We start from the raw sequence: 25,340 nt of genomic DNA on the forward strand, positions 1-25,340 counted from the left end.
TCTTTATTTATTGTCTTGATTTTAGAGTTTTTAAATACTGATAGCCAGATTTTGTTCATTTTCATGGTTCCCTCCTTTCTGCTGAAATTGTCCACATGCTTTTGGATTTCAATGGCTTCTCTGTGTAGCCTGATGTGGTGGTTGTTAGAGTGATCCAGCATTTTGTGTTCTCAAAAAATATGCTGTGTCCAGGTTGGTCCATCAAGTGCTCTGCTATGGCTGCAAGGCTATTCAATGCAAATCAAGCTGGCCAATTGCAACAGTCATACTTGCCAGCTAACACCTCCGAACAAAGGATTCCCCCATGCAGGAATCAGCTGGGCCTTAAAACTGGCAAGGTCATTAATGCTAATAAAGTTAATTAATTAGCACATTCACACTGGCCTCCAACAGACAAGAGTTCCTTCTCCCACCCTGGACATTATTCCACAGATGTATCAACCCCACTTGCCTAGTTTCAGACAGACCTCACAACCTCTGAGGATGCCTGCCATAGATGTGGGCAAAACGTCAGGAGAGAATGCTTGTGGAATATAGCCATACAGCCTGAAAAACTCACAGCAACCTAGTGAAAGCCTTCGACAACACTGTGCTGTCATTCCTGGAAAACTTCATTCATGAAATCTCCATAACAACAAATAATAACAACCAAAAATCCAGAAATCCTTGCCACATTTTGCACTTCCTCTTAAGACATGATATGTAGAAATTAAATACAGTAGAGTCTCACTTATCCAACGTTCTGGATTATCCAACGCATTTTTGTAGTCGATGTTTTCAATAAATCGTGATATTTTGGTGCTAAATTCATAAATACAGTAATTACTACATAGCATTACTGCATATTGAACTACTTTTTCTGTCAAATTTGTTGTATAACATGATGTTTTGGTGCTTAATTTGTAAAATCATAACCTAATTTGATGTTTAATAGGCTTTTCCTTAATCCCTCCTTATTATCCAACATATTCGCTTATCCAACATTCTGCCGGCCCGTTTATGTTGGATAAGTGAGACTCTACTGTATTGTCAAGGCAATAGAGTAGGAATGAATGGCCACAGGTTGGCAATTTCCAAGTCCCAGCATTCCTTAATATTCATTGTATTAGCTAAGGGTGCTGGGACTTGGAGTCCAATACTTCAAAAGGTCAGGCTATGATCGCTCCTGCAACAAAATATTGGAGAAGTTCACTATCTAGTTTATATCAGGAGAGGCATGGGGAAATTTCAGCCCTCCGCTTAAGCGGCTGAGGGGGAAAAGGAAGGGGCCTGAAGCTGTTAGGAATGGTGGGAGTTGGAGTCCAAAACACCCGGAGGGCCCAAGTTTGCCCATGCCTGTCCTAGAAGATATTATCCGGAGACCTAAATGAAAACAAAGAATCCTAACAGCAATCTATGACACATTGGCCTGCTCTTCTCTTCCCATCTTGAGAACCCAAATGCCCACAGAAAATCCACCGGGAAAAAGCAAAATGAACAAAACATTCCTTTTTTATTGCATAAATTACTGGTTTTTGGTTTTCCTTTTTCTTAAAAAAAAGTCACGCTTGTTAATATATTTACATGGCAGCAGCACAGCGAACGCCAGTCGTGCAAGTTTCATCTCCCCACCGTCGGCTTTTTTTTTTTCCCCTCCAAAGGCGGAAAAAAATTATACATCCCACCAAGCGAAAATGCCCCCCCCCCCCCCCGTCCCCACAAAAAGCCACCTTGCTGCTTCATGCATTTGCATCACCTGGTCCGTAAAAAGGAGTCATAGGCACAAGTTTCCACGAACCTCACTGTTTTGCTTGCACCATAATAATAAGTAGTTCTAAGTAGGTAAAGTATGAAACGGAAGCCAGACCGCAAGAGGAGGACGGGGAACAGGCCCTTCTTTTCCCCTTGCTCTTCCTCTGGCTCCCGAGGGGCTGGGTTTCTCTGATCAGCCCTTAAAGCGAATGTGAAGCCCCTTCCCCTTGAAAATTTGAGGGAAGGGGCTGTGGAAAGCACCCGCTGGATATTGCATCGTTAACGTGGGAGGTATTGTGGTCAGTTCTGTAGGTTACTCAATGGTTTTTGTTTTTTTGCACAAGGGAAACCGAGGCCGCGGTTCCCCCCCCCCCGACGGGATCGGGACAGACTCACACATAGGCAGACTCACTGGACTGCGTCCGTCCAAGCGTAGGCACTTGGGCCAACGAGGAGAGGTCCTTCTTGCGCACCTCGCAGATGGATTTCCGCCTGGCCTGCACCCCCCGGATGGCCGTCTTGATCTTGCGCCAGCCGAGGTGGTTGAGCTCGGCCAGGTTGAGCAGCACACAGATCCCGCTCACGGCAAACATGAAGACCAAGAAGACGGTCTTCTCGGTGGGGCGGGAGACGTAGCACTCCACCTCCTTTACGCATGGGTAGCGGTCGCATTCGAAGATGGCCGGCACGTTGAACCCGTACAGGAAGTACTGTCCGGCGAGGAAGCCAATCTCCAAGGCATTGCGGAAAACCACCTGAAGCAGGGCGAGAAAGAGGCTGAGAAGCTGACGGCAAACAGCCCCTTGGTATGTAAGTAATGTTAATGTGGGATTTGTGTATTGGTAGTGTTTAAATGAAATTTGTGTCTTGCTTGTATTGCATACTGATTGCATCATCCAGAGTGTATGATAGTATGGAAAGAGTTAATTACTAAGAAGCTGTGATGACCTTGATGTGTGGCTGGAACCAGGGAGTGTCCAGACACAAGTGTGTGTGCATTACTGATTGCATTGAGTCGAGTGCTGTCTGCCTGGAGTGCGAGTCAAGTCCTGTGTTCGTCCATTGTCTGCAAGCTTGTTGGTCTTGATTATTACTGAAGTCAGTAAAACTTGTATATAGTTTTACCATCGTCTCTGGGTATCACTTAGTTCTGCGTTTCACTGATTCCATCCAACTGCTGCTGCACTGCAAATTACTCTGACAAGTAAGTAAGTAACTTTATTTTTCTATCCCGCCACCATCTCCCAGCTGGGACTCGGGGCAGCTAACACGGGATAAAGGCCCGAAAACAATAACCAAAGTACAACAATTAAAACATTACAAAGAGTAAAAACACAATAAAACTATATGTGGGTCCAGTGTGTCATGAACATAGATTTCAGATTTGATAAATGTGGAATTGTGCAATATAATAATAATTCTAATTCAGACAGAACTTTAAACCAGGGGTCCCCAAACTAAGGCCCGTGGGCCAGATGCAGCCCTCCAAATTCATTTACCTGGCCCCTGTCCTAAACGTTAGACTTAGGGTTGACCTAAGTCTGAAACGACTTGAAAGCACACAACAACAATAGTCCTAATTTTGGACTATTTCATGATAGTCCGACTCCCCAACAGTCTGAACCGGCCCTCCACTTAAGAAGTTTGAGGACCCCTGCTTTAAACACTCTTGAGTCAGAAACTACCGCAGCCCTCTTGGTTTGTCGCAAACTATCTTTTCATGTTTAATGTTTTAACTATTTACTAGTATTAGATCTAAGGAGCCCCCGGTGGCACAGTGCTGAGCTGCTGAACTTGCAGACCAAAAGGTCGGCGGTTTGAATCCGGGGAGCGGAGTGAGCACCCGCTGTTAGCCCCAGCTTCTGCCAATCTAGCAGTTCGAAAACATGCAAATATGAGTAGATCAATAGGTACCACTCTGGTAACGGCGCTCCATGCAGTCATGCCGGCCACATGACTTTGGAAGTGTCTACGGACAACGATGTCTGACTTTGGCTTAGAAATGGAGATGAGCACCAACACCCAGAGCTGGACACAACTAGACTTAACGTCAAGGGAAAACCTTGACATTAATATTAGATCTATTAGTAAACATGTCCTAAATGTTTGATTTATGTATTTAAATTTCTAATTTTGTTATTTTTAGTTGTTCTCTAAGTACATCTGATTTTGTTTATTTCATTGTTTATCATTGGATCTGTTTGTTATGTTTTCACATATATGTTTGGCATTGAATTTTGCCATTATTATGTTTGAGTCCCCCAAAGGGTAAGAAAAGCAATATATAAATGCAGTAAGTAAATAAATAAATAAAGTGGATTTGATAGGTGTGGGTAGGAATGAATAAATGACAGCAAATAATTTTGAAGACACAATTCTAAAAGATGAAGACCTGCAATGACAAAACCATTAACTACATTCATGAACTGTAATTAAAAATTGCTGAACTGTGATAAGAACTGTGACAACGATTAACTGTTTACATCTGTCAACTTTTGCTGACTTGATGAACTTTTGGGGGAAAACAACATGTTGACATTATTTATTTATTTATTTATTTATTTATTGGACTTGTATTTGGCTTGGAGCAGTTCACAAAATAGATAAAACAATACAGTTAGCATTAAATAACAATAAGAACGGACATAGCCCCAAGTTTTCACCCTTCGAAGGCTTGTCGGAAGAGCAAGGTTTTACAGGCTTTCCGAAAGGCAAGTAGGTCTCGGATAGTTCGAATTTCAACTGGCCAGGCATTCCATAGATAAGGGGCTACAATCGAGAAGGCTCTCTGCCTAGTGGAAGACAAATGATAGATCTGTATGTTAGGGACTTCAAGCAAATTTCGGTCTTTAGACCGAAATAATCTCTGGGGTTGGTAGGGGGATAAGCGGGCCCTCAGGTACACCGGCCCCAAACCATGTAAGGCCTTAAAGTTAGTACCAGCACCTTGAAAGTAATCCGGTACTCAATTGGTAGCCAGTGCAGCTGTTGTAGAACTGGGGTGATACGCCACCTCGCTGGCACCCCGGCGAGAAGATGAGCCGCCGCATTTTGCACCAGCTTCAGTTTCCAGATCACTGACAGAGGAAGGCCAATGTAGAGGGCATTACAGTAGTCAAGCCTCGAGATAACCGTCGCCTGGATCACCGTAGCCAGGCCGTTCCTAGATAGGTAGGGAGCCAGTCGCCTAGCCTGACGTAGATGGAAAAACGCAGATCCGCTCACAGCAGAGACCTGGGCCTCCATTGTGAGCAGAGGGTCCAATAAGACACCAAGACTTTTTACCGAAGATGACGGACGTAGTGTCTCGCCATCCAGGGTAGGCAGCTGGATCTCCCTCTCCCCCGGACGGCCCAGCCAAAGGATCTCCGTCTTCTCTGGATTCACCCTTAACCTGCTGGCACGCAACCATCCAGTCACGGCCTCAAGGCACTGATGGAAACTATCGGGTACGGAGTCCGGCCGGCCCTCCATCCTCAGAATGAGCTGAGTGTCATCAGCGTACTGGTGGCACTCAAGCCCAAAGCTCCGCACCAGTCGGGCAAGTGGTCGCATATAGATGTTAAATAATAGAGGAGAGAGAATAGCTCCCTGCGGGACCCCACAAATTAGCGGAGACCTCTCGGAAACCATCCCTCCCCTCACCACACGATTCTGGAGGAAGGAGGACACCCATTTAAGGGGTATCCCCCTAACCCCCGTCATGGCTAGGCGGTGGGTCAATAAATTGTGATCGACCATATCAAATGCTGCTGTGAGATCCAATAACACGAGCAGCGCTGATTAATCAATGGCAATGGCTCTTTTAAGTTAAGGAAATATTTACAAGATTTCTTATGTTAAGAAGGAAATCAAGACAAGGCTTGTGTTATCAACACCAATTAAGAAGAGTCAACATCTGCTGGGAAACTGAGATGGAATCAACATGTTCCAGGATGGGAAAAGTCTATGTTACCCCAAAGTAATTTACAACTTTGGGGCAACATCAGCGAAATATTGTTCTATAAGAGAAGCTATAACATTCCAAAAATTGTGACTGACAGCGGAGCTGTTCACCTGCCTCTCTGCTCCTTGGGAAGGAGAGAGATGGTGCATAGGGAGTGTCGGATCTGCAATGGAACGCAGTCTGGACACTTGCCTCCTTTTCTCAAGGGAAGAGAAAGGAGTGTGTTTTGGAATCATTTTACATTGCAGGGAGTCCGTTTCTGCCATAGAGGAAACAGGGATTCTGATCCTTGGCATTGTTCTTAGGGAAAGGATGCATTTTGGCATTTTAGAAGTTTTGGTGCATTGGCAGATATGCAAGGAAGTGGTCTTGCCTAACAGGTGTTTTTTTTGCAGATAAAGAATGGAGAAATGGTGATCTATGCATGAGGATAAATGCATGTACAGTAGAGTCTCACTTATCCAACACTCGCTTATCCAACGTTCTGGATTATCCAACGCATTTTTGTAGTCAATGTTTTCAATATATCGTGATATTTTGGTGCTAAATTCATATATGCAGTAATTACTACATAGCATTACTGCGTATTGAACTACTTTTTCTGCTAAATTTGTTGTCTAACATGATGTTTTGGTGCTTAATTTGTAAAATCATAACCTAATTTGATGTTTAATAGGCTTTTCCTTAATGCCTCCTTATTATCCAACATATTCGCTTATCCAACATTCTGCCGGCCCGTTTATGTTGGATAAGTGAGATTCTACTGTATATGTGTGTGAATGCTGAGTAAAAATATAAAGCCCCCTTTGTTTGTAAGCCAATGTAACTGTCGGTTGTTTGTGGAATCCAATGTAGTTACATAGAATCTGTAAGTCTGTATCTCCAATGTCATTCTTTGTTTAAAAGTTCTGATATACCCTTTCACACTGGGAATTACAATAAAAAGAACCTTTGTTTTAAAAAGTATTCACGACAACCTGAATAGCACTATGTAACAAAATTTGAAAAAAAAAATCTGTGTTATTTCCTGTTTAATTGTGCAGTAATTGCTTTGAAAGTAGTTGTCCTCCTCCATTAACTTTGGTTTTGTGGCTGTCACAGGCTAAGTTGAATTGGTTGAGATGCAATGAGATATTCACTGAAAAACTAGAGCAAAATATACTGCAGGGTGTCCCGCAAAAACCAAGGTTTTGCACTTTAATAAACGTTTCCCATGTTTTAATGCTAGAACCAATTCAGAAATGACATTTATAACCCAGGAACAAAAATCTTGCTACATAATGTAGTAAGAATCTATACCAGTGGTGTCCAAGCTTTGTCCTCCAAGTGTTTGGGACTCCAACTCCCAGAAGCCCTGGTCAGGCCGTCCAACTGAAGTCCAAAACACCTGGAGGACCAAAGGCTGGACAACACTGGTAAATACTATACAAGAAGCGGGGAGTTTTGACCCTCCAGATGTTTTTGATCCACAATATCATTCAGTCCTAATAAGTATAGGACAGTAGTATGAAAATATCGGGAGGCTAAAGTGATGGTGTTTGGATACCACTGGAATAGTAAGAGCCTATAACAGGGGCCGCAGTGGTGCAATGGGTTAAACCTTTGGGCTGCTAAACTACTGACTTAAAGGTTGGCAGTTCGACTCTGTGAAATAGGGGTGAGGTCCTGCTGTTAGCCCTAGCTCTGCCAACCTAGCAGTTTGAAAACATGCAAATGCGAGTAGATATATAGGCACCGCTTCAGCAGGAAAAGGCAAAAGACGCTTCAAGCAGTCATGCCAGCCACACAACCAGGAGGTGACAACACAGACTCCTCGGCTTGGACATGGGGAAGAGCACCTCCCCTAAGAGTCAGAGATGAGCACCAACTCCAGAGATGGAAATGAAAGGAGAAGCCTTTGCCTTTGTCATAGAATAATAGAGCTGGAAGAGACTTTGTGGCCATCCAGTCCAACCCCGGAAAACCACATTCAAAGCACCCCGACAGATGGCTATCCAGCCTCTGTTTAAAAGCCTCCAAAGAAGGCTTTTGTGTATGTGTGTCTCATTTCATTGTAACAAAGGCATTTAATTTTGCCTCAAGGTAAAGGTAAAGGTTTTCTCCTGACATTAAATCCAGTCATGTCCGACTCTGTGGGTTGGTGCTCATCTCCCTTTCTAGGCCAAAGAGCCGGCATTGTCCGTAGACACCTCCAAGGGCATGTGGTCAGCATGACTGCATGGAGCGCTGTTACCTTCCCGCTGGAGCGGTATCTATTGATCTACTCACATTTGCATGTTTTCGAACTGCTAGGTTGGCAGAAGCTGTGGCTAACAGCAGGAGCTCACCCCACTCCCCGGATTCGAATCTGCATCCTTTCAGTCAGCAAGTTCAGCAGCTCAGCACTTTAACTTGCTGCACCACCCAATGTTTGCCTATAATTGTTTATATATACAGTAGAGTCTCACTTATCCAACATAAACGGGCCAGCAGAATGTTGGATAAGCGAATATGTTGGATAACAAGGAGAGATTAAGAAGAAGCCTATTAAACATCAAATTAGATTATTATTTTACAAATTAAGCACCAAAACATCATGTTATACAACAAATTTGACAGAAAAAGTAGTTCAATATGCAGTAATGCTACATAGTAATTACTGTATTTACGAATGTAGCACCAAAATATCACGATGTATTGAAAACATTGACTACATGGATAATCCAGAACGTTGGATAAGCGAATGTTGGATAAGTGAGACTCTACTGTACTGTGATCCAATCTGAATCCCCTTGAAGAGAAGGGCGGAATATAAATAAAGCATCATCATCATCATTATTATTATTTTTATTATTCCAAACTTTGTTTGTGTTGTGATACATTAGTGTGTTGGCTGCAATATGTAGGTGTGTTAACGGAAACATAGTGAGAAACTTTTGAGTCTATGTGAAATAAGCAATACTCACTTGCCAATCAGTATCACTAGTATTATGAATATTAGTATAAGTAGAACATTGTTAGAAACGACAAATACATTTGCAATATTTTTGTCATTTCTGAATAACAATATGCTGTTGTTATGCTTGAGGTGAAATCCTTCTTTATAGCATGGCAAAAGGCAGAAGAGCCCTATCATTTCTTACACTAGAATATTTTGGAGAGAAGAAGCACGACAACAGTCACCTTGGGGTGTATTTATCTGCACATTATGGCTTGTTTGTTTTCTCCTTAATCATCAGTGATTTGTCGTAAACCTCGCTGTCTTGCGGTTTGTATTGACTTTTCCTATGTCTTATGTTGGTTATGGTTTCCTTTAGAATGGTGTAGTCTTTGGTTAAAGTGATCATAAATTGTGGGATAAGAAGGACAAGAAGGAAGTCGTGGGCAGGTTCAGAGAAAATGGCCAGATGGAACGCACCGACAGGTATCGATTTGGGGAGTCAACAAGATGATTTAGGGACATCTGGGAAAGGGGGGCTTCATGGTTCCGATTTATTTAGGTTATGGAATTTTTCTGGGATGGGTCAGGAGGGAGTTTAAAAGAGTGATTGTTGACGATGTTGCTGTTAACATATTCATTTTTAGCTCGCTTTTATTTTTGTGACCGAGACACAAAGTAGCTCTCAAAACTGAAAATATCGTGCAATTTAAAATCTATCTATTCACATATTAAAAGTGAAAATAGGTATGTATGTATATGGCTGGAGTGTCCACTTACACAGACAGGCTCCCACTATTACAAATAGGTATAGCTCACACTATACAGTCGAAACCAATGGCCCTCCCTCCAATGACACTGCAGGTTATAGCAAGCACCATGAACATGTACAAGCCCTGCCAGTGTCCTCTACAAACTCCATACTGCCCACCACCCCAAGTGAAGGCTTTCATCTCGGGATAATTGCATCCTAGATTTTCTGTGTTGTCTCCACCACAGACACCCCAGTGTTTCTGACTCTCTCCATTGGTGAGGAATTTGCACAACCCTGCCCACTGCCTCTCCCACAGCCCTTCCCTACTCTATTCTATGGCACACAACAAACTGAGAAAGTGATCAGAAACTGAATATACTGGAGAGCAAAGTTTGAGAAGAATTCACCATGACTGATAGGAGTTGTAGGTACTGGGATGTATAGTTCACCTGCAGTCTTAGAGCACTCTGAACCCAACTAATGATGGACCTGGAACTAACTTGGCACACAGAACCCCCATGATCAACAAAACTTACTGGAGGTCTTTGGAGGGATTAATAAGAGGTGTAGTTCACCTACATCCGGAGAGCACTGTGAACCCAAAGAAAAATGCATCTGGACCAAACTTGGCCTGCATACCCAATATTCAATAATTTGAATACTGGTGGGTTTTGAAAAGAATTGGCCTGGACATTTTGTAGTTGTAGGTACTGGGATGTATAGTTCATCTGCAATCTAAGAGCACTCCAAAGATGGTCTTTGCGGCCTATCTCATGGACCAAATTTGGCACACAGAGCCCCCATGACCAGCAAACAATACTGGAAGTATTGGTGGGGTGAATACTGGTGGGTTTCAAAGGGAAGATGGTCTTTGCGGCCTATCTCATGGACCAAATTTGGCACACAGAGCCCGCATGACCAGCAAAAAATACTGGAGGTCTTTGGGGGGAATTCACCTTGATTTGTGGGAGTTGTAGTTCACCTACATCCAGAGAGCACTGTGAACCCAAACACTGATGGATGTTGGCCAAACTTGGCACATACACCAACTTTTCTGGGTGAAAGAGTGATGTGCAGAGTCCTGGCATACGTGTCACTCGGATCTCCCTTCCCAGCGGTCTTTGCAAAACGAAGAGAGCGCCGGGGTCTTTGCGGCCTATCCCACTGACCATCTGTTTCTTTATAGCTTTGCAGGATGAGGAAGAGGAGAGGAGCAGCAGAAGGGACAAGCTGTGCTCAGGCCTCCAGGCAGAATCAGACTAGGCTCCCCCAGCCTGATAAAGCTCATGGGCTCCCCGTTTGCCACTGCTTTTCTGCCCTTTTTGGGCACAAGGTCTGCTGACCACCAGTTTCAGACTCTTAAGGAGCAAGTGGGCAGAAAAGAAGAGGTTTAGAATCTCTTAGTAGCTATTGCTTGAGTATGTTTTAATGTATTATATGTTTTATGATTTTATCATCTATTTAAAATGTATTTATGTGATTCATTTTATTGTGTATTGCTGGGCTTAGTCCCATGTGAGCTGCCCCGAGTCCCTTCAGGGAGATGGGGTGCAATATAAGAAGTTGTTGTTGTTATTGTATGACACAGCAAACAAGATAGATATGCTGGATTTCGTATCACAAAATTACAAGTCGAACAAGTCCCACCCTACTGGGATCTGCGCGCATCATCTGAAAATACATCACACAGTCCTAGACACTTGGGAAGTGTTTGAATTATTATTATTATTATTATTATTGAATGGTCCTTCCACATTTGCGCTATGATTCCGTTTCAGCATTCTGTATAACCTGGGATTGGCAGTTGAGGATACTTCCCTCCCAGAGAGTTCCAGAGCCTCTCCAAACTACAAATCCCAGCACTCCACAGGACACAGCTATAGCATTTAAAATGGAATCATAGCACTGCAATTTTCCCAGTGGCAGGGAAAGAATTAGGAAGGGCCGGTGAGAGGGCGCTTTCAGCACCACGGACAGCTCCAAATGAGCTATTTCCCTAGCATTCAAAGATAAGCAGAGGGACTAAGGAGAATCTCATTAGCTGGACAATTTCCAGCCTTCTTCTGATGATGATGATGATGATTATTATTATTATTATTGCCTTTTTATATCCCACCTTTTTATTACTTTTGTGGCTCAAGGAATACAACAATGGGACACTGTGCTATCCACTGATTTTCCATTTTCATACACCTCGATAGTTCCTTCTCACGCCTTCTAAGGGACTCCAAGATCAACGCAAAACATTGTTTGTGGGGACCAAAACACCCAGAAAGCACAATTGCTCGGAGGTTTCTGGGAGTTGTAATCCACTAAAGTCACTTTTCTAGGATTCTGGAGCAAGTCCTTGAAAATGAGGCATGCTGATTCAACACGGCTATTGCTAACATGCTCTTTTAAAGTGATGGACTTGCACATTGTTGCGTGATTTTGCACAGCTGTGATACTAAAGATGTAGGCAAAGCCCTAGCGAAGTCCAACTCCCTGATCATCATAGGCAATGGTAAGGAATGGTGGGAGTTGCAGTTCAGTTGGGCTGGGCTGGGCTGTGGCGCAGACTGTTGAGCAACCAGCTGCAACAAATCACTCTGACCAAGAGGTCATGAGTTCGAGGCCAGCTCGGAGCCCCGTGTTTGTCTTGTCTTTGTTCTATGTTAAGGCATTGAATGTTTGCCTTATATGTGTAATGTGATCCGCCCTGAGTCCCCTTCGGGGTGAGAAGGGCGGAATATAAATACTGTAAATAAATAAATAAATAAATAAATTCAATAACTCTATGATGTTAAATGTATTGATTGGGCCCCCCTAACACTAACCCTAACCCCACTCCAAGTCCCCGTTGGGGGAGATGGAGGTGGCATACAAAAATTTATTATTATTATTATTATTATTATTTTCAAAGGGCTAAATCAGGTATGAGCAAACTTGGGCCGTCCATGTGTTTTGGACTTCAACTCCAACAATTTCTGGCCTCAGGCCCCTTCCTTTTCCCCCTCAGCTGCTTAATGTTTTTAACTGGGGACTGTCTGTATTTTGGACTCCTGGCTCCCAGCAAGTCCAACCACCAGGGCCAAAGCTGAGGGAATCTGGGAGTCAAAGGCCCAAACATCTGGAGAAGACCCAAAATGGACAAAAGACAGACCTGGATGATGTAGAAGCGGGAGATGCCCTCTTGGCGCTTGACCTTGGAGCTCTTGGGCGGCCGCAGGGGGGTGCTGGGGATTTCCTTCACCTCCAGGCAGTCGGGCTCCTCCTTGGACAAGCCATCCGGATTCTGCACCAAGATGCCGTTGACGTTCTTGACCTTCTTGCCACCGTCGCGGGCACAGTCCTTTTCCAGCAGCGGGTAGAGGAAGGAGTAGCGCCGGTCCCGCTGCTTGGCCGACTGGTGTACCGAGTAGGTGATGAAGCAGAGGCTGGGGGTGCACACCAGGATGATCTGGAAGACCCAGTAGCGGATGTGCGAGATGGGGAAGGCCTTGTCGTAGCAGGCCTGGTTGCAGCCGGGCTGCAGCGTGTTACACATGAACATGGTCTGCTCGTCCTCATAAACCGTCTCACCCACGATGGCCACGATCAGGATGCGGAAGATCACCACCACCGTCAGCAGGATCCTAGGGAGATGTAAAGCAACAAGAGAGCATTTACTGCGCCACTGAATCTAATGCGCACCTCAAAATGTGCATCTTTTTAAAACCCTGAAACCAAAAGAAGTATTTCCTGCCGAATGTAATGTGCAGCTGGACTCCAATAACACTTCAGAGATAATTGATTTCTCTATCCTAGTGCAGAAAAAGGTGACATTTTAGCCTGCAATCCTATATCTGCTTAGATGCAAGCAAACACCATTGCCCTATATCTCAGAATCTGATTCCAGATTATCTGCTTTGAACTGGAGTACATGATTCTACACTGCCAGATAATCTGGAACAAGCAGATAATCAAATCAGATTCTGGGATATAGGGTAGTGTAGGCCTCAAATACCTAATCAGACATGCAAACCACTACACCATGCTGATTCTCTAATATGGATTATAGCATCTCTAATACGGGAATAATAATACAAACAATTTTGTACAAAACCAGATGACAGGGGGACTCCCTACAAGATCTGGTAACCAAAGGAATATTGCCCTTGAATCTAGTGGTTCTATTAAATTATAATGACCAATATCTAGTGATAAAGCAATCCTCCATGAGTTACTCCAATCCCATATTCACGCCATTAGTAGACAATCTTGCAGCAGTTAATTACATTTAAACTGAGGACATCTTGTATGAACTAAAGATTATGCACAAGGCTCTTGGATGAATGGATCTAAGCACTTCACATGTTTTAAGTTTTGTATATTGTCTTTATTTGATTAATGCCCAGTTGTTTTAAATGTTTCATGTTTTATCTTATTGTATTGTGTTATTGGCATTGAATTTTGCCAGTTTTGTTAGTCCCCTCGGGTTAGAAAGGCGGGATAGAAATGCTGTAAATAAATAAATGTTATGGGCTTCATCCCTAATTATACTGCAAGTCCATCAATGTTAAACATTTACACAAATGATCCGCCACTGCCAGAAGGGACAGAGAGTTTCATCCATGCTGATGATCGTGCCATCACCGCTCAAGCAGGGAGCTTTGAAATGGTTGAACAGAAGCTCACCAAAGTTTTAGTTGCTCTTACTGCCTATTACAGGGAAAACCAGCTGATCCCTAATCCATCCAAAATGCAGATGTGTGCTTTCTATCTTAAGAACAGACAAGTATCTTGAGCTCTGAAAATTACCTGGGAAGGAATCCCGCTGGAGCATTGCAGCACACCAAAATACCTGGGAGTCACTCTGGACCGTGCTCTGACTTACAAGAAGCACTGCTTGACTATCAAGCAAAAAATGGGTGCTAGAAATAATATCATACAAAAGCTGACTGGCACAACCTGGGGATCACAACCAGACACAGTGAAGACATCTGCCCTTGTGCTTTGCTTCTCTGCTGCTGAATGTGCATGACCCGTGTGGAATGCCTCTCACCACGTTAAACATGGCTCTTAATGAGACATGCTGCATTATCACAGGATGTCTACGCCCAACACCACTGGATAAATTATATTGTTTAGCTGGTATTGCACCACCTGACATCCACCCGGAAGCAGCAGCCTGTAATGAAAGGACCAAGGCATTGACATCTCCGACCCATCCTGTCTGGATATTAGCCAACATGCCAACATCTTAAATCAAGAACAGCTTCCTAAGATCCACATAGACACTCGCAGAAACATCTCAGCAAGCGAGAATCCAAAAGTGGCAGGCTAAAACCTGGAACTTCAATCCATAGCTGATATCAGATGAGAAACCCCTGCCTGGAAACACAAAAGACTGGGCAACTTGGAAGGCGCTAAATAGATTGGCACCGTGAGATGCAGAGCCAATCTTAGGAAATGGGGCTACAAAGTGGAGTCCACAACGTGTGAGTGTGGAGAAGAGCAAACCACAGACCACTTACTACAAGGCATTCCAAGTCCTGCCACATGCACAAAGGAGGACCTTCTCACAGTGACACCAGAGGCACTCCAAGTGGCCAGCTTCTGCTCAAAGGAAATGTAGTATAATGCCAAGTTTTTAACTTTGTGTTTTGAAATACATTATAACTCTATTCTCAATTTGTTTCTGACATGATAAATTCCTAATTATAGAATTGAACTGTCAGGTTTAAAATTGCAGCAAGAAGACACTTGTTTTCCTGAAGGGAATAAATCTAGAGAACCTCAAGGACATAAAGAGAGAGAAGTTCCACTGGTAACCCAATACCTGGCAGTTTAGTTAGCTGTCCTTTCTGCACATAAAGGAGAGGGCAATAAGAAAGTTTTCACCAACTCAGCAATTCCCCAGTGAAGGTGAAAGATCCTGAAGGAGTTGAGGAGATGGATTTGTAAAAAAAGGAAACAAAATAAGGAAAGAGAGGAATTATATCCGGGAACAACACCTGCAGCGAAGATGAACAGGAAAACCTCCCAACATTTTGACGCTTCTTGACCAGAACTGATCAGAACACAGAAAGGTAAGATCTGGAGGCATTTGAGCAATGTGTAAGAGAACACATAGGGTTGCTGTGTTTTCCAGCCTGTATATTTCAGAAGCATTCTCTCCTGACATTTCATCCACATCTATGGCAAGCATCCTCGGAGGTTGTGAGGTCTGTTGGAAACTATCAAGTAAGGTTTATATATTTGTGGGGTGTCCAGGGTGGGAGAAAGAACTCTTGGCTGTTGAAGGCAAGCATGAATGTTGCAACTGGCCAGCTTGATTAGCATTGAATAGTCTTGCAGCTTCAAAGCCTGGCTGCTTCCTGCCTGGGGGAATCCATAACTGGAGTTTCATATAACACATTTGAACAAGAGGAGAAAAAGACTCAAAGAGTGAGTCTTGCAGCTGCTGCACACATTCTTGACTCTCAGCAACATCAAAAATACGAAATGATCAACATGCGTAGTATGTGGTAGAGTTAGAAGACATCCTCATTCCATCAACTATACAGGTAGTCCCCGAGGTACAAAAAAACAACTTACAAATAGTTCTAGGTTTCAGCATTCCTTAATATTCATTGTACTGGCTAAGGGTGCTGGGACTTGGAGTCCAATGCCTCAAAAGGTCATGCTATGCTCATTCCGGCAACAAAACATTGGAGAAGTTCACCATCTAGTTTATATCTTCTAGGACAGGCATGGGCAAACTTGGGCCCTCCGGGTGTTTTGGACTCCAACTCCCACCATTCCTAACAGCTTCAGGCCCCTTCCTTTTCCCCCTCAGCCGCTTGAGTTGAGTTTGCCCATGCCTGTTGTAACATCTGTGCATTGCCACATCATAGTTTTTTTTGAAGGCTGACAAAGTCGATCTCCTGAACTGGGATGGATCAGGAGGGAGTTTAAAAGTGTTATTGTTGACGATGTTGTTGTTAACATATTTATTTTTATCCTGCTGTTATTTCTGTGGTTGAGACACAAACTAGCTCAACACTTGCAATTTAAAATCTTCAGCACATCTATCTATACACATAATAAAAGTGAAAATATGCATGTGGCTAGAGCTTCCACTTACACAGACTGGCTCCCACTATTACAAATAGGTATAGTTCACACTATACAGTAGAAACCAATGGCCCTCCCTCCAATGACATTGCAGGTTATAGCAAACACCATGAACATGTACAAGCCCTGCCAGTGTCCTCTACAAACTCCATACTGCCCACCACCCCAAGTGAAGGCTTTCATACAGGGACAATTTCATCCTAGATTTTCTGTGTTTTCTCCACCACAGACATCCCAGTGTTTCTGACTCTCTCTGTCGGTGTGGAATTTGCATGATCCCGTCCATGCAAATGAGGGGAATTGGCCTGGACATTTTGGAGTTGTAAGTACTGGGATGTATAGTTCACCTGCAATCTAAGAGCACCCCAAAGATGAAATTGGACCAAACTTGGCACACAGAGCTGACATAACTAGCAAAAAATACTGGAGATCTTTGGGGGGAATTCACCTTGATTTGGGGGAGTTGTAGTTCACCTACATCCAGAGAGCACTGTGAACCCAAACACTGATGGATCTGGGCCAAATTTGGCACACACACCTGATATGCCGAAATTTGATGACTGGAGGGGTTTGGAGGGAGCTTCCTTTCTGGGAGTTATAGTTCACCCACAACCAGAGAAACTGTGACCTCTACCGATGATGGGCTTGGACCAAACGTGGCACACAGAACCCCATGACTAACTCAACCTACTGGAGGAGTTTGAGGGGAATAATGTCCAGGGTGGGAGAAAGGCCTCTTGTCTGTTGGAGGCAAGTGTGAATGTCACAATTGGCCACCTTCATGAGCACTGAATAGCTTTGCAGCTTCAAAGCCTGTCTGCTTCCTGCCTGGGGGACTCCTTTGTTGGGAGGTGTTAGCTGGCCCTCGTTGTTTCCTGAACACTGGCATTCCCCTGTATTCTGAGTGTTGTTCTTTATGTACTGTAGTATTAAAAAACTCTAGAATCAGGGTAGCAATTAAAGAACAACAGGAGAATTCCAGACAGGAAGCAAACAGGGGCAGCTAAGAGCTCCCACAAATGATTCCCCCAGGCAGGAAGCAGCCAGGCTTTGAAGCTGCAAAGCTATTCAATGCTCATGAAGGTGGCCAGTTGCTACATTCACACTTGCCTCCAACAGACAAGAGTTCTTTCTCTCCACCCTGGGCATTCCACAGATACCCTATTTCCCCTAAAATAAGACATCCCCAGAAAACAAGACCTAGTAGAGGTTTTACTGAATTGCTAAATATAAGGCCTCCCCCGAAAGTAAGACCTAGCAAAGTTTTTGTTTGGAAGCATGCCCACTGAACAGAACACCAGAACATGCAGGATTGGTAAATGTACGTACGATAGAGTTGTTATACATGGAAATAATGGTAGTAACAAGAAATTCTTGATAGGATTCACAGATTGTCTGGTTATGCTGGTTTATGATGACAACCACTGTACAGTGTATAATAAATGTTCCTTTTTTGTTCAACAATAAATGTGAATTCTTCTTCATGGAAAAATAAGACATCCCCTGAAAATAAGACCTAGAGCATCTTTGGGGTCAAAAATTAATATAAGACACTGTCTTATTTTCGGGGAAACACGGTATATATACCTGGCTTGCCTAGTTTCCAACAGACCTTCACAACCTCTGAGGATGCTTGCCATAGATGTGGGAGAAATGTCAGGAGAGAATACTTCTGCAACCCACAGAAATATGTAGATATTTGACTGGAGTTACACTTTAAAAAGATCATGCAAACAAAAATACAAAACCTATCTTGTTCATAACTTGGGGCCTGCCTGTATATATACACATGTCCATGTAAACACAAAAAGAAAGAAATAGTACACATACCACCCACTGACTGGGAATAGCTTTTGGTGTATCTGATGTGTTGGACTCAAGCCCACAAACACTTATCCCAAAATAAGCCTGTTAGCCTCTATGTTGCAGCAAAAGTCCTTGTTATTTAGGCTAAGTATGTGACAAGAGTGGGAAGAGAAGAAAGCGAGGAATCCCCAGCCATTCTGCCCAAGGACAGACGGAAGCACTGCATGGCTTGCACCTCCGACTCTTGGATCGCTCTCTCATTTCATCTGCAAAGGAACATGTAACGCACGGCTGGATGTCCGCAACTCTGCACTCATCGCCCTTCCTGCCTGCAGAGCTCCAAACTTTCAAAATGATTGCAGGGTGGTCAGCGGATATCATAGCACCTTCCATTCTCCAAAGAATATATGTCTGTTTGTGCTTCTAAGCTTCCTCTCAACGCACTCATTGCAAACTCCATGAGCCTATAGCACTGAGCTAAGGCAGTTCAAGCAGTGACAAACGGCAGGATATAGACCAGTGGTTCTCAACCTTCCTAACGCTGTGACTCTTTAATACAGTTCCTCATGCTGTGGTGACCCCCACCATACAATTATTTTCATTGCTACTTCATAACTGCCACTTTGCTACTGTTATGAATCGTAATGTAAATATCCTGATATGCAGGATGTAGTTTCATTCACTGGACTCAATTTGGCACAACGTCCAAATTTGAATACTTGTGGGGTTGGGGGGGTTTGATTTTGCCACTTGGGAGTTGTAGTTGCTGGGATTTATAGTTCACCAATAATAATAATAATAATAATAATAATAATAATAATAATAATAATAATAATAATAACAACAACTTTATTCTTATACCCCGCCCCATCTCCCTAAAAGGGACTCGGGGCGGCTTACATGGGGCCATGCCCAACAAACAATAAAACAAACAACAGCAAAAACAATAAAACAAATATCTCAACAATAAAACATCAGCATCAGTAAAAAAACAATCATAAAAATTAACATACAAAATAAAATATTAAAAACAGAAGACGAATAATCAAAGAGCATTCCAAACTCCACCAACGATGGAATTGAACCAAGCGAGGCACACAGAACTTTCCATACAACAGAAAATACTGGAAGGGTTTCATGGGCATTAACCTTGAGTTTAAGTGTTGTAGTTCACCTACATCCATAGAGCACTGTGGACACAATCAATGATGGAGCTGGACCAAACTTGGCACGAATACTCAATATGCCCAAATGTGAATACTGGTGGGGTTTGGGGAAAATAGACCTTAGCATTTGGGAGTTGTAGTTGCTGGGATTTATAGTTCACCTACAATCAAAGAGCATTCTGAACCCCATCAATGATAGAATTGGGCCAAACTTCCCATATAGAGCCCCCACGACCAATAGAAAATACAGTAGAGTCTCACTTATCCAAGCTAAACGGGCCGGGAGAAGCTTGGATAAGCGAATATCTTGGATAATAAGGAGGGATTAAGGAAAAGCCTATTCAACATCAAATTAGGTTATGATTTTACAAATTAAGAACCAAAACATCGTATTATACAACAAATTTGACAGAAAAAGTAGTTCAATACGCAGTAATGTTATGTTGTAATTACTGTATGTACGAATTTAGCACCAAAATATCATGATATATTGAAAACATTGACTACAAAAATGGCTTGGATAATCCAGAACCTTGGATAAGTGAGGCTTGGATAAGCGAGACTCTACTGTACTGGAGGGATTTGGGAGGAATTGACAGTGATTTAGAGGAGATGTAGTTCACCTACATCTGGAGAGCACTGGAGAGCCTTTGGCAAATCCTCTGACACCCCTCGCAACCCCACCAGGGATCCCGACACCCAGGTTGAGAAACACTGATATGGACAAACCCAAAGAGAGCTGGATTCTAGTTTCCTGGACTATCAGAGATTTGCTTGGATCCTGAATGGGATGAATCTGTCTCTTTCTCTGGTGGTGACGGAAGAGAGAAGGGATCCAGGGATGTGTCTGGATCCAGGATGAGATCAATCGGACCCTTTCCACTTTTGAGTCTCCTTTGTGGAGAGAAAAAGTGAGGTCTAATAATAATAATAATAATAATAATAACCAGTACAGGTGGTCCCGGTGGTGATGGGTGCCGTGCCAAAAGATCTCAGCCGGCATTTGGAAACAATAGACATTGATAAAGTTATGATCTGCCAACTGCAAAAAGCCACCCTATTGGGATCTGCACGCATCATCCGAAAATACATCACACAGTCCTAAACGTTTGGGAAGTGTTCGACTTGTGATTTTGTGATATGAAATCCAGCACATCTATCTTGTTTGCTGTGTCATAAAATAAAATTATAATAATAATAATAGTTGTTGCATTATTTCATTTCCCTTCCTTTGGTGGAGGAAGGGTTTTCCCTTCGAATATCTTATCATAGTATCATAGAATAATGATTACATACATATTTTCCTATCCTTCTTAGTCCTTTCTGTTGAAAGGAGGAAACCATGAAAATGAACAAAATCTGGCTACCAGTACAGTAGAGTCTCACTTATCCAATATAAACGGGCCGGCAGAACGTTGGATAAGTGAATATGTTGGATAATAAGGAGGCATTAAGGAAAAGTGGCTCCCTAAGTGGCTAGTCCTGCTGGAGTAAAGGAAGGAAACAGGAGAAAGGAGAGGAGAATCACCACTAAGAAGAGAGAGATGGAATGTGTTTGGATCCAGGAGAGACATCAGGGATAATTTGCAACATACTCCACTTAGGCAGAAAAAACGAAATGCAAAGATACAGAATGGGGTATGTCTGGCTCGACAGCAGGACGTGTGAAAAAGATCTTGGAGTCCTCGTGGGGAGGAAGCTAAACATGAGCCAACAATGTCATGCAGCAGCTTAAAAAGCCAATGGGATTTTGGTCTGCATGAATAGGAGTCTAGAGTCTAGATTAGGGGTCCTCAAACTATTTAAGTGGAGGGCCGATTCACAGTCCCTCAGACTGTTAGGGGGCCAGACTATGATGAAATAGTCCAAAATTAAGGTTGTTGTTGTTGTGTGCCTTCAAGTCATTTCAGACTTAGGTCAACTCAAAGTCTAAAGTTTAGGACAGGGGCCAGGCAAATGACCTTGGAGGGCTGCATCCGACCCATGGGCCTTAATTTGGGAACCCCTGATCTAGATGATCTCATAAGACCATAGGTAAGCAAAGAGACCTCCAAACACCATCTAGATGGTTTCATTGCCGTTTTAAAATTGCTTAGATTTTAGCTGTTTTTGTAAGCCACTCCGAGCCCTGGGGGAGTGTTTTTGAGATTTTTTTAAAAAAAAGATATTTTAAAGATGTTTTTAAATTGTTAGATTTTAGCCTTTCTTGTAAGCCGCCCTGAGCCCTAGGGGAGTGGCGGCATATAAGTTTAAATAATAAATAAATAAATAAATAAATAAATAAATAAAATAAGACCATAGGTAAGGAAAGGTGCCCCCAAAGGCCGTCTAGACAATCTCATAAAACCATAGGTAAGGAAAGGGACACTCAAAGGACATCTAGATGGTCTCATAGGACCATAGGTAAGGAAAGTGACCTCCAAAAGCCATCTAGATGGTCTCCTAAGGCCGTAGCTAAGCAAAGAGATCTTCAAAGACCATCTAGACAATCTCATAAGACCATAGGTAAGCAAAGAGACCTTCAAAGACCATCTAGACAATCTCATAAGACCATAGGTAAGCAAAGAGACCTTCAAAGACCATCTAGACAATCTCATAAGACCATAGGTAAGCAAAGAGACCTTCAAAGACCATCTAGACGATCTCATAAGACCATTGGTAAGCAAAGAGACCTTCAAAGACCATCTAGATGATCTCATAAGACCATAGGTAAGGAAAAAGACCTCCAAGGACCAGGTAGACTTAGGTCAACCCTAAGTCTAAAGTTTAGAATAGGTCAATGACCTTGGAGGGCCACATCCGGCCCCCGGGCCTTAGTTTGGGGAACCCTGGTCTAGATTATGGAAAGTCATGTTCGCCCTCTATTCTGCCTTGGTCAGACCACACCTGGAATCACACTGTGTCCAGTTCTGGGTACCACAATTGAAGGGAGATGTTGACAAGCTGGAAGGTGTCAGGAGGAGGGCAACTCAAATGATCAACGGTATGGAGAACAAGCCCTATGAGGAGCGTCTTAAAGAGCTAGGCATGTTTAGCCTGCAGAGGAGACATGATGAGGGCCATGGATCAAGATGTGACGAGGGGAAGTCATGGGGAGCAGAGAGCAAGCTTGTTTTCTGCTGCCCTGGAGACTAGGATGCGGAACAATGGTTTCAAACCACAAGAAAGGAGATTCCACCTGAACATGAGGAAGAACTTCCTAACTGTGAGAGAAAGCTGTTCAGCAGTGGAACTCTCTGCCCCGGAGTGTGGTAGAGTCTCCTTCTTTGGAGGCTTTTAAAGAGGCTGGATGGCCATCTGTCGGGGGTGTTTGAATGCAATTTTCTTCCTTCTTGGCAAAATAGGGTTGTACTGGATGGCCCACGAGGTCTCTTCCAACTCTAGGATTCTATGATTCTAAGAGGAGAATCCCACTAAGTAGAGAGAAGGGATGTGTTTGGATCCAAGATGGGACAAATCCATCTTTCTGGTGGTGGATGAAAGGTTTTCCCTTCCTATATTCCCGCCAGTGTTTTTCTATCTCATAATTCAGTTTCTCCTTTGCCTTGTTGAACCAAACAAGTGGCTGTTCCTGGTGGAAGAAGAGGAGGAAACAGCCAAGGAGGAGAATCTCACTAAGAAGAGAGATCCAGGATGGGATAACTCCAGCTCTTTCTGCTGGTGGGTGAAAGGTTTTCAGGGTTGCTGTGAGTTTTCCGGGCTGTATGGCCATGTTCAAGAAGCATTTTCTCCTGACGTTTCGCCTGCATGTATGGCAGGCATTCTAGAGGTTGTGAGGTCTGTTGGAAACTAGGCAAGTGGGGTTTATATATCTGTGGAATAATGTCCAGGGTGGGAGAAAGAACTCTTGCCTGCTTAAGGCAAGTGTGGCTGTTACAATTGGCCACCTTGATTAGCATTGAATGGCCTTGGAGCTTCAAAGCCTGGCTGTTTCTTATCTGGGGGAATCCTTTAGTTGGGAGGTGTTAGCTGCCCCTCTTTTTTCTTGTCTCAGAAAACAGGGGAAAGGAGATAAGTGGGGTTGATATATCCATGGAAGGTCCAGGGTGGGAGAAAGAACTCTTGTCTGATTGGGGCAAGTGTGGATGTTGCAATTGGCCAGCTTGATTAGCATTGAATAGCCTTGCAACGTCAAAGCCTGGCTGCTTCTTGCCTGAGGGAATCCTTTGTTGGGAGGTGTTTCTTGGGAGGAAGAACTCTTGTCTGCTTGGGGCAAGTGTGGATATTGCAATTGGCCAGCTTGATTAGTATTGAATAGCCTTGCAACTTCAAAGCCTGGCTGCTTCTTGCCTGGGGAATCCTTTGTTGGGAGGTGTTTCTTGGGAGGAAGAACTCTTGTCTGCCTGGGGCAAGTGGGGATGTCGCAATTGGCCAGCTTGATTAGCATTGAATAGCCTTGCAACTTCAAAGCCTGACTGCTTCTTGCCTGGGGGAATCCTTTGTTGGGAGGTGTTTCTTGGGAGGAAGAACTCTTGTCTGCTTGGGGCAAGTGTGGATGTTGCAATTGGCCAGCTTGATTAGCATTGAATAGTCTTGCAACTTCAAAGCCTGGGGGAATCCTTTGTTGGGAGGTGTTAGCGGCCCCTCTTTGTTTCTTGGGAGGAAGAACTCTTGTCTGCATGGGGCAAGTGTGGATGTTGCAAATGGGCAGCCCTTTGTGGTGGTTTTCCCTTGAGCCATCTCCCTATCCCAGCCTTGTCCACCCCAAACTCCCAAAGCGGCTAGTCCTCTTGGAGGAAAGGAAGGGGAGAGGAGGGGGGGAAGCTCTCCCACCCACCCTCCCTCCCAGCCCGGCTCCCCCCCGCCCCCCCTCTCCACCCACCTCCCTATCATCGTCGAATGCTGTTGCACCGCAGCCTCCAGCAGCCTTTCCAAAATGGTCCACTCTCCCATCGCTCCGGGCTCGAGGGCTCTCCCCGCATCCGAAGGCGCCTCCGACCGTGGGTGGCGGCGGCGGGCGTGGAGGGGGTTCCCGGCGAGGCAGGTCCCTTCAGAGCCCTTCGCGGCGCTGCTCCTTCTCCTGCTGCTCCTGCTGCTGCTTCTCTTGGCCGCCGCGTCGCCTCCTCGCCATCAGCTGCGGGAGGGAGGAGGAAGAGGAGGAGGAGAGGAGGAAGAAGGAGGAGGAGGAAGAGGAGGAGAGGAGGAGGAGGAGGAGGAAGAAGAGGGGCTGGCTGTGGCATCCGGAGAGACCCCCGTCCGCATCTCCTCACCTGGGAGGGCAGGAAAGGAGAGAAGGAAGGAAGAAGGAAGGAAGGACGGGGAAGGAGGGGGGCTCTGCTGCTCCTCTCTCTCTCTCTTTCTCTCTTTCTGCCTCTTTCTCTCTTCTTCTTTCTTTCCTTCTCTCTTCTCTTTCCACCTGGGTGGCTTTCAAGGACAGCGGAAGGCAGAGAGAGCGAGCGAGCGAGCAGGGAAACAGGCGGAAAAGCCGGGATTAAGAGCAAGGCAGATACACACCAACGCTCCTGTGAGTGTGTGGGCGAGGGAGTGTGGGAGTGAGTGTGGGAGGGAGGGAGAGTGAGTGTGAGTGCCCGCTCGCCTCCACAAGTCCTCTCCGCAGGGCGCCGCACAAACCACACAACACACAGCCTCTGAGCACAACTGCCCTCTCGCGCGCACACACAAGCACCTTCTCATAGACACGCATATTATACATGTGTATGTGTTGTCTCCTTCTCACTCACACAGACCTAACCATCTTCACACACAATAGATACAGATTAGATAGATATACTAGCTGTGCCCAGCCACGCGTTGCTGTGGCGAAGTGTGAGGCCCCTTCTACACAGCTAGATAAAATGCACACCGAAGTGGTTTATATGGCAGTGTGGAGTGAAGATAATAATAATAATAATAATAATAATAATAATAATAATAATAATAATAATAATAAAACTTTATTTATACCCCACCACCATCTCCCCAATGGGGACTCAGGGCGGCTAA

The 25,340-nt window shown here is 44.1% G+C and overlaps 2 protein-coding genes across 2 annotated transcripts in view; one reads left to right on the forward strand and one right to left on the reverse strand.

Annotated features, from left to right (window-relative positions):
* The window catches only part of LOC134293811 (uncharacterized), a 292,347-nt gene that overhangs the window by 123,139 nt on the left and 143,868 nt on the right, over positions 1–25,340 (forward strand). The window lies entirely within an intron of this gene.
* LOC100567172 (gap junction delta-2 protein) lies at positions 1,474–24,991 on the reverse strand. The gene is made up of 3 exons (XM_003229683.3): positions 24,220–24,991; positions 12,491–12,962; positions 1,474–2,486 (listed from the first exon to the last, which is right to left on the reverse strand). Exons 1-3 carry the CDS (start codon positions 24,288–24,290, stop codon positions 2,124–2,126), a joined length of 906 nt encoding a protein of 301 aa, XP_003229731.1. The 5' UTR covers positions 24,291–24,991; the 3' UTR covers positions 1,474–2,123.

This window comes from Anolis carolinensis, unplaced genomic scaffold (genome assembly GCF_035594765.1).
Source record: "Anolis carolinensis isolate JA03-04 unplaced genomic scaffold, rAnoCar3.1.pri scaffold_10, whole genome shotgun sequence".
Taxonomy (NCBI): domain Eukaryota; kingdom Metazoa; phylum Chordata; class Lepidosauria; order Squamata; family Dactyloidae; genus Anolis; species Anolis carolinensis.

Excerpts from the sequence above, each read along its gene's own strand:
- LOC100567172 (XM_003229683.3), bottom strand. The coding sequence starts at position 24,290 with ATGGGAGAGTGGACCATTTTGGAAAGGCTGCTGGAGGCTGCGGTGCAA. Across the intron at positions 12,963-24,219 it reads CATTCGACGATGATAGGGAG|GATCCTGCTGACGGTGGTGG; the intron begins GTGGGTGGAGAG and ends ACATCTCCCTAG. Across the intron at positions 2,487-12,490 it reads CCCGCTTCTACATCATCCAG|GTGGTTTTCCGCAATGCCTT; the intron begins GTCTGTCTTTTG and ends GCCCTGCTTCAG.